This window comes from Ammodytes marinus, assembly GCF_949987685.1.
Source record: "Ammodytes marinus genome assembly, chromosome: 15".
Classification (NCBI taxonomy): domain Eukaryota; kingdom Metazoa; phylum Chordata; class Actinopteri; order Uranoscopiformes; family Ammodytidae; genus Ammodytes; species Ammodytes marinus.
In genome coordinates this window covers 27,294,900-27,304,326 of record NC_137219.1, presented here as the reverse complement: position 1 = coordinate 27,304,326, position 9,427 = coordinate 27,294,900, and the positions used below count along the sequence as shown (strand labels likewise).

Genomic DNA, 9,427 nt, shown 5'->3' with positions numbered 1-9,427 from the left:
TGTGAGTGTGTGTGTGGGTGGCGATATCACTGTGCACTATTTGTTTTGTTATGTGATGGATACAATGTGTAGACTATAGTGTGAGCATTTGTGTATAGCGTTTGAGTTTTGTATTTTTCAATTAGATATTTTTACTTAAATTGTAATCTATAGCCTATGCCTATCATACCAACCTCTTTAGACAGACATGTTATTTTTTCCTTTGGGGATGAATAAAGTCTGTTTTTTCATATTTAAATGTGTGTAATACAATAATAAAAACTAAAGTAATTCATGTAATCTAATGTAGCCTAATGTAGGCCTACTAATAGTAGGTTGCATAGTTGAAATAATATTATATGATTTTGTTTTGTGAAAAATAAAGCAAAATAAAATGTGCCTAATAATGGCAGATCTGCTAATAGGCTCCTTGCTTCTTATTCTCTGGTCTGAAATAATATAATGTGTGTCTTCACCACATACAGTCCATGGTCTGCACGTGCAGCCAGACAGCGGGCTCTTTACGAGGCCAGTGACAGTGGAGTCGATACGAAGGACAGGATTCTCGTGCAGTTTAGAAAAATGACGTGCCTCTGTGCGGCCCGTGGTTACGTAGATGACGTAAATATTTTGGCGTAGCAAAGGCCCAGGTGAAAAGAAGTGGTCCCACCGCGGACGAGTAGCCACCAAATTGAGACAACAAGACTGAATGGCATTAAGGATATGAACCAATGATTTCAAGTCTTTATAGCCAAGACCAGCAATCGAAAACACACACCAGGTGAGATCATTTACCGAATTGCTGTACTCGCCTTTTTGGAATAACGTTAATCTTTTGCGTGTGCTGGCCATGCTAGGTATTAGCCAGCTAGCAAATCGTGTAGCAAGCTGTGTAGCTTTCTCACTGACACGGTGATGGTGCGTGCTGGCTGCAGCGCTGTCCAGACGTTATGTTTAATTCTGTCAAGTCTGTTTCGCTCCATAACTGCCACAATGGGGACCAGACAACACAGACATACGTGCCACTGGCCATTAAAATAGCTTGGTTGAGAACTGGTCCCAATTACAGGCACGGTACTTTTGATTCAACAGTCGATGCTAGGTTCGCGTGACAGTTCTACCAGTATTTTCCCAGTCGTGTGTCTGTGACATTGTTGAGCTACTTTATACCAAGTGTTTCCGTATAAAATAGTATAAGCTGATGTAACGTATCGTTATAAGCCAATAATTAGTCATATGATAACGTTAGCCGCATCCAGCAGTTTGTTTAAGTAAACTAACGTCACGTCCATACTTTGCTACCAATAATGAGGCCAATGAGTGTGAGGGGCTGTGTGCACATTATTATAAGCAGCATATCGTTGTATTTTTCCAAAAAGCTTTAATGTTATGCCATGAGTATTAACTCGGCTAGCTATCTATAAATGCTAGGCATACATTGAGTTGCTTAGATGCTAACTCTAGCTAGCTAATGTTACTCAGCATGGTCCCCCCCCCCCCCCCTGCTAAGTGAACGGTCAAGCGTTCAGCTGGCCAGCATAAAGGTTTGCGTCTACCTTCCAGGAGTTCATGCTTACATTTTGAGACGGGAAGCTAATTTATGGCATACTAATGTTACCGAGTGCTAGTGAATTGTTATTGTGTTTACTAGTACTGAGTGCACACAGATGGTGGACAGAAATGTCATACTACCCTGGGGTCGTTGAGTTAATGAGCACATTTAGATACACTGCTGTGTTCTGCTCTTGAAGCCATAGCGGCTACTTGCAGACACCTGTCGTGTGCTAAGGTGCTAACCCGTGGGACAGTAGCAGGTGTGTTGTAATGTCAATATGAGCTCATAGGTGGAAAGCGTTCAGTCATCAAGTTGACTTAGAGTCAGGGTTTCATAATTTGCTTTCACAGCAGCTAGGTATCATTGCTATGTAATGTTGTTGTCATGTTTTGAAAAACACTTGGAAATATTTTTTTTTTCATTTTGCGCTCTCGCAGTCTGACTTAAAGGTGCTCAGAGGAACTTACAGTTTTTTCTTCATTCTTGCACCCCCTTTGGACAAAAACGGTAGTGTTTTTCTACCCCAGCTGGGTAGGGTACCCATGACAAAGGCATTAAGAAAAACTATAAAAATAGCATTCTTTGCACTGATGGTCTCGTTTGCTGTTACATGTCATTTATGATCATCAGAGGAAAAATTAGACTGTTTCAGAAATATTAAAAAGTTCCTCGTAGACACTTTTAAAGGTGGAGTCGACGATGCTGTAGAGTGCCTGTTGTCAGAATCAGTGAATGTCCCCTCACGATCCGTACTGTGTATTAGGGATGTTAAACGACTCATTATTTGCGTGTCGACGTGTCGGAGGCATGAATCGACAAATCGATTGATTTACTATGCCATATAAAAAAAAGAAAAAAGGCAGTGTGCCTTTTTTTTGCGGCAGCAGCACGAAGTTGTGGTGCTGATAAACTGCGCTTACCTTTAAAAAACACTGCTGCCGCTCGCTGTGTGTGTTCAGACTTCATCTGCATCAAAGCCTTTTTGATAATAAAATGAGAGCCTTCAGGGTTCAACATAACTTTTTTTTTCCTACTGGCCCGCTGGGCCAGTGGATCCGAGTTTTACTGGCCCCTTGTATATTTTCACTGGCCCTGCACACACTTTTTTTTTCTTCATAATTTAGTGTCAATAATTATAATACCTGTATTAGAAAAATAAAGAAAAATAACCAGATCTAAAGGGAATATCTATTCTGTACCAGTATAGATATTCCCTTTAGATTTGGTTATTTTTCTTTTAGTTAATTACATGAAATGTTGATATTGCTCATACACATAATATAAAACCAGGCAAACGTATTGAATTTGAAGCCTACAACTGAAAGCATGTTGAAAGAGTCGGCCAGTATTTTAAAGTCCAGTAGTTTGATGGTTGTTTTTATTCTTGAATTTGGGCAGTTTAATGAATAGTTCACCTGCAGAAGTCATGTTCAAACATAAAAAAAATAAGAGATGAAGGTCTGATCATTCTTTGTGGTGTGGTAGGCTGTTTTATTACTTTCTCTATATGCATTAGGGATGTCAATGTGTCGACCGAATGACCGGTTTTCCACTTGCGCTCAAGTTGACTTTAAAAATAGAATAGAAATCCGAAAATCAGTGGGTTATGCCGTTTTTTTAATGGGAGATTTCATTCATCTGGTCGTGAGCGCGCTGCAGGAGTGTCACTTCTCCATGAAGTGTCAGCTTCACATAAGAGTCCGGTGTGGGACCATTTTTTCAAACTATTGATAAAAAACAATGCAGTGCAAAATATGCAGCATAAGTTAAACGCTCGTCTAAGACTATGACGTTAAATCACCTTAGAAACACACAATGCCTTCGTCCGATCACAGCAGCGTTTCACCGTGTGATCTCGCCAGCGAGTGAGCCGCCGCGCAGATGAACTGTGGTTTGTGGCTAAAATAATAACCGGGGATATTCTCCCCGTTAGCGATTTCAATGGGAAAGACTTCCGCGATCTGATTGAATGTCTCGAGCATGGTCTCGAGCCTGAAAACACAGTGCCAAACTGCGCGACTATAGGAACTGTACAGTGAGCGGAGTCCCTCCGTTCGTTTCTGTCTACAACCGACACAATCACCGGAGACGCATTCACAGCGTTTAAATAACGCCTCTCATTTGTGTTACCATTGGGGCTTGGATGCAAATACTGTAACATTACGGCGGCAGATAAAGGAAAAGCGCAGTTATCATTTTCTGCACCTCAACCTCTGCTGTGGGAAGAAAGAAAGGGGGCAAAGCAAGTCGATTGATTTGTCGACTCACAGGCGGACGGTAGGCAGCTCTGCCAACGGAGCGAGAGTGCACCCGCTTGTTGCTCCGCCTGTCAAAACGCTCACGCATCGGTTGTCCACTGGCCTTTCATTAAAAAATATATTTTATATTAGGTTTATTATATTGAGTCTTAAATAAACACTGCTTTCATTCCGACTCTCAACGCGCATTTCAATGAACCATGATATAGTCTACAAAAAGATACTGAACTGTGATTGGCCAGTCACTGGCCCGGGCGGGCCAGTGACTGGCCAATCAACTTGCCCTGCATATGATTTTACTGGCCCCGGGCCATCGGGCTATACGTTATGTCGAACCCTGGCCTTTCATTTTAAAAACGCTGTCCATGCGTCGGAGGTGAAAGTAACTTACTCGGCTGAAAACAGAAACTAACGGAGGAGAGCGGCTCACTGTACAGTCCCTTCAGTCGCGCTGTCAGCTTGCCGACATGCCTCTGTGTATTTAGACTTGAGACATACAAACAGATCGCGGAAGCCGTTCCTGTAGACAACGTTAACGGGCAGGATACCCCCGGTTATCATTTTATCCATCAAACCACAGAGAGCTTTTTCTGAGCGGCGACTCACTCGCTCATACTTGCGAGGTCTCCCGGTGATAGTCACCGTCACACCGCTACTCGCTGCTTTGTCCTGGCGGAGGCTTTGTGTGAAGGTGATTTAACATCACGGTCGTAGACGAATGCTATAACTTTATGCTGCATATGTTGCACTGCACTGTTGACCCACACTGGACATTTAATGGTCACAGCGCACACAGTGTGGTCACAGCGCGCTCGTGACCACACGTGAACTCTCATAACGGACGTCTCCCATGTCCCCTAAACATCTAATAAAGTAAAACCCCCGATTTACCGATTTCTATTTTTAGAGTCGTCTTGAGCACGAGTCGACAATCGAGCCGATAATCGACACATTGTTCACATCCCTACTGTGTATGCGCTGACAAAAAATCTGGTGTTTGTAGTACACAGCCTAGGCTCTGTAAACTGGTATGTAAACAAAGGGGCTCAGACCGGTCACTTGTAGCTAGCATGTTACAACATGCCCGTATGTGCTGAAAAGAAATCCACTGTTAATACACACAACAGCCAGGGCTCTGTAAACAGGCATGTTGCTAACTACAGTCTTTTACATACCAGTTTACAGAGCCTAGGCTGTGTATTGTTCTTCAGTACACACACGGTGTGTACACGTAAGACGTAGCAGATCGTGAGGAAATATTCACCGATTGCACCTTTTTTAAACTGTAAGTGAAATGTGGCTATCTTGGGAGCTAGTAGTGTTTGACATTGTTGCTACATCATGCTCTGATGATTTTTACACCTGTTGAAACGTGGGCTCATATAGAAACAGAAAGGTCCTGTTGATTTGGCTGGTGTGTAGCTCTTTGGATGACTACTGATAAGTTAACTGAAGCTATGGTGAGTTTCTCTCCCCCCCCAGTGCTGTACTGCAGAGCAATCGATCTGTTATTTAATAGTTTTTATAGCTAGATTTACTAGCTAAATCTATGTTCTCAGTGCCACTCGTTGTGTAGTGGTTCAATGAGTAACCATGGCATAACACCAATGATCCGATACTATTAGACAAAATCGAAACGTGATTTTCAAATCGAAAAATCCAATCCAATCGAGATTTTGGAGAATTGTGACGCCCCTTATAAATATTATTGTGTATGCTCTCATCAATTGTGATTCAGAAGCCAACATGTTCCCACTGCTCTATATAGCCAGAAAAACCTTTTCATTGCCATTGTTATACAGACATCCCATGAGTCCTGTGTGTGTGAAAGGATAATAATGATTTGTGTTTGCTTTCTAAGGTCTGTTTCCAGCCTAATGTGGGGGAGTATGAGAAGTTGATTTGAGCCATATTTGATCATGAAGCCCAGAATAAGTGTTTTCTGCGTATCCACAAAGTCTCACTTATTACCTGTAAGTATATATTCCCCAGATATTGGTTCTATTAGCAGTATTCCCTCCTGTTCACAAGGTAATCTTCCATTGTACTATACTTGTATCACACTAGTCTCAAGCTTCCAAACAAGATATTCTCATCTCTTATTTTCAATAAATTATTGAGCAAACTAGATTCCTGATTTTAATATTTTATTACCATTTCAGTCTCTTCCAAAATAATTTGGTTTGAGCTCCCACAAAAAAACCTCAGATCACACACAGACACCATAATGGAATATTAAAGAAGGGTTTAAAAATGAAGTTGTTATTCAAACGGTGGTCCGACAGGGATGTTTTCTTTACCATAAGCCAGCTATGAAATAAAGCATTGTCTACATGCCCTTAACAGTGTCTTACAGACAGGAATAATAAGAGAATATTAGTGTCAAAATGTCAGTCAATCCTAAATCATCATTCAACCTAAAATATTTGGATATGATATTTTGTCCATATTGTACAGCCCAACTACAGTGCATTAATCCAGTATCCTGCTCTCCCCTGCTTGCCAGTGAACTAGTGAAAAGAGGATGATGAATTGAGATAGAGTGGCCGTCTGGAGAAGCCCCCCCCCACCCCCCCATACCTCTCTGAAGCATGGCAGGCCTACAACTCGTCACTCCTGCCACTTCTCCCATGGGGCCTTTCTTCGGGCTGCCATGGCAGCAGGAGGCTATCCATGACAACATCTATACACCTAGGAAATATCAGGTAGGCAGGTCATGTCCATGAATAGAATGTACAAGCTATGGCATTTTTAGAGCTATTCATTGCTGCTCTTTTGTTTTTCTAACCATTATTATTGTATTTTTTTTTTCTTTTTTTTTTACCTTCGATTTTAAATGTTTTATTAATTCGCTTTTCTAATGTGTATTATGTATTTTAATCTTGCCCCTGTAAAGCACTTTGAATGGCCTTGTGTCTGAATTGTGCTTTATAAATACACTTGCCTTGCCTTCATCGGCTGAATGTGTGTCAAACTGAACCTCTGTTCACAGGTAGAACTTCTTGAAGCAGCTATTGAACACAATACTATCGTCTGCTTGAATACTGGCTCAGGGAAGACCTTTATTGCAGTACTTCTAACAAAGGAGCTTTCCCACCAAATCCGTGGAGATTACAGAGAAAATGCCAAGAGGACAGTTTTTCTGGTGAACACAGGTATATCTGCAATACACAGTGTCTCCTCATTGTTTTAGTTGTGCCTACAAATTTCACTTTTGGCAACTAAACCTCGCTCGAAAAGTAAAGTAAGCAAAACCGTAATTGAAAATGGAAGATTTGGCAAGTTATTCATGGGCGCAACTAGAGTTGCAAAATTCCAGGAATTTTCAAAGTTGGAAACTTTTCCATCGGAATTTTGGGAATGAAAGGTAATGTACTAAATTTAAGGTTGGCAAAATGCACTAAATCCTTCCAACTGTATGTCTGTCCTGGCAGACGTTCTAGACATTAAAAAGCAGTTTTTTAATATTTATGAACATTTAATATCAACCAGATTTTTTAAAAAGCTTATTGAGACACCAAACTTGATATCATATATTTTGCTATTTTAAACCAGGTTAACAGAGGCTTAAACAATGATTTAAAACTAGTTGGGGAAAATATATTTTTTAGCATAATCTTGACTTAAACAATCAGATTTCATACAATACACTTGGCAAGTTGCACATAGCACACTGCTTACTGCATGGGTACTGAGGCCACGCCCCCTACATGCACTGTGCATTCCTCAGTCACATGGGGGGGAGGGCATTTTACTTTATTTATTGAATGGGTGGGGTCAGACGGATGATTCCCAATTTTGAATATTCCTAAAATTCCCGAGTGAAAGTTCCCATAGAAATTTACTGGAAAATGTTCACCCCTTTGCAACCCTAGGTGCAACCCACATTCCCAACTCTGCTGCTCATCCCACAAATGCATTTTCCTTACAAATGGGGCACCATTTTGAAAGAAAATAAACAGGCTTTCCAACGGTATAAGATGTATTGCCAAGAAGCATTCTTCTAAGAAAGAAATACTCGACCAAACACAAATTTTCTTTCCTTTTCCAAGTTTATAAAATATACTGTTTAAAACGCCAACGTTCATTCTCAAGTTTCAACCCATGTTATTGTTGAATTTGATTGATATGACTTGAATGGGGGGCTGTGGCGAAGTGGATAGGGTGGTGGACCCGCAACTATAGGGTCGGTGGTTCGATCCCCAGTCTCCCCGCCACATGTCCAAGTGTCCCTGAGCAAGACACTGAACCCTAAATGTCTCCTGATAGTTAGCTTGCACCCTGTGTGCGGTAGCTGCTGCTATCGGTGTATGAATGTGTGCTCCAGTTGTAAGTGGCTTTGGATAAAAGCGTCTGCTAAATGACATGTAATGAATTGTTGAGGGTAGTTGAGTGAAGCTGTGCTGTCTCTCTGTCCAGCAGTGTCTGTGGTTCAGCAGGCAGCTGCAGTCAGGACTCACTCTGACCTGCAGGTGGGAGAGTACACAGACCTGGAGGAGACCTCATCATGGACTCACCAACGCTGGACTGGAGAGATACTGGACAACCAGGTGGGCTCATCATTCTCCTAGGCTTTGACAATAGAAACTCACTCACGTTATTATCAATTTCCTTGTTAACACATATCAGCCAATCACATGGCAGCAACTCAATGCATTTAGGCATGTAGGTCAAGACAACTTGTTGACTTTCAAACCGAGCAACAGAATGGGGAAGAAAGGGGGTTTGAGTGATTTGAACGTGGCATGGTTGATGGTGCCAGACGGGCTGGAAACTGTTCATACCCTCTGGACGCAGGTACAGGTCCCTGTTGTGCAGGAAGGCTCACTATGGCAAAAGCCTGGTGTCTGCAGCCATAGCAGCACTAAACAAAAGGCCAAGATAAAAACACCTGAGTCTCACTCTGTTTATATATTCTGTCTGCATGTTATCGTGTTATGTTTGTTGTGCTTCTGTTTATTGTCTGTCGGCGTGCAGCCCATAACTGTACTGTGACGTGAAAAAGAATTTCCCCTTGGGGACAATAATGTCTAAAGTGTAAATATGGACAAAAACCTCTGAGGAATGTTTCCAACACCTTGTTGAAAGTATGCCACCAAGAAACCAGTTCAGAAAGCCAGAGGTCCAATTCGGTACTAGCAAGGTGTACCTAATAAAGTGGTCAGTGCCTATGTTGACACTACGCATAATAACAGTCTCTCCTCTCCTTGTCATTCTCACCTCTGTCTCATCCAGGTGCTGGTCATGACTTGCCACATATTCCTGTCCCTTTTGAGGAGTAAAATCTTAGCGTTGTCTAAAATCAACCTGGTGGTTTTTGACGACTGTCACCTGGCCATCACAGACCACCCCTACCGGGAGATCATGAAGGTGAGCGTGTGCTTTCCCAGTCAAATGAATGTGTGTAGTGAAGGTGTAAAGGCATATAGTGAGTCATATGGATCTCCTCTTGTGTTTGTGTGCAGCTGTTTGAGGGCTGCTCCTGCACTCCTCGTATCCTGGGTCTCACTGCTTCCATTCTCAACGGGAAGTGTGACCCGTCAGAACTGGAGCACAAGATCCAGAATCTGGAGAGAATCCTCAAGAGCAATGCTGAGACAGCCACTGACCTGGTGGTCCTGGACAGGTACTACAT

At 42.1% G+C, this 9,427-nt stretch overlaps 1 protein-coding gene across 1 annotated transcript in view; it reads left to right on the top strand.

Moving 5' to 3' along the window:
* The first annotated feature begins 655 nt into the window (after positions 1-655).
* The window catches only part of dicer1 (dicer 1, ribonuclease type III), a 35,182-nt gene continuing 26,410 nt past the window's right edge, over positions 656-9,427 (top strand). The window contains exons 1-7 of the mRNA XM_080041848.1: positions 656-760; positions 5,654-5,765; positions 6,299-6,497; positions 6,785-6,947; positions 8,212-8,342; positions 9,028-9,162; positions 9,258-9,418. Coding sequence (XP_079897974.1) covers positions 6,384-6,497; positions 6,785-6,947; positions 8,212-8,342; positions 9,028-9,162; positions 9,258-9,418 — 704 coding nt within the window. The 5' untranslated portion in view covers positions 656-760; positions 5,654-5,765; positions 6,299-6,383. The remainder of the gene's footprint in view (positions 761-5,653; positions 5,766-6,298; positions 6,498-6,784; positions 6,948-8,211; positions 8,343-9,027; positions 9,163-9,257; positions 9,419-9,427) is intronic.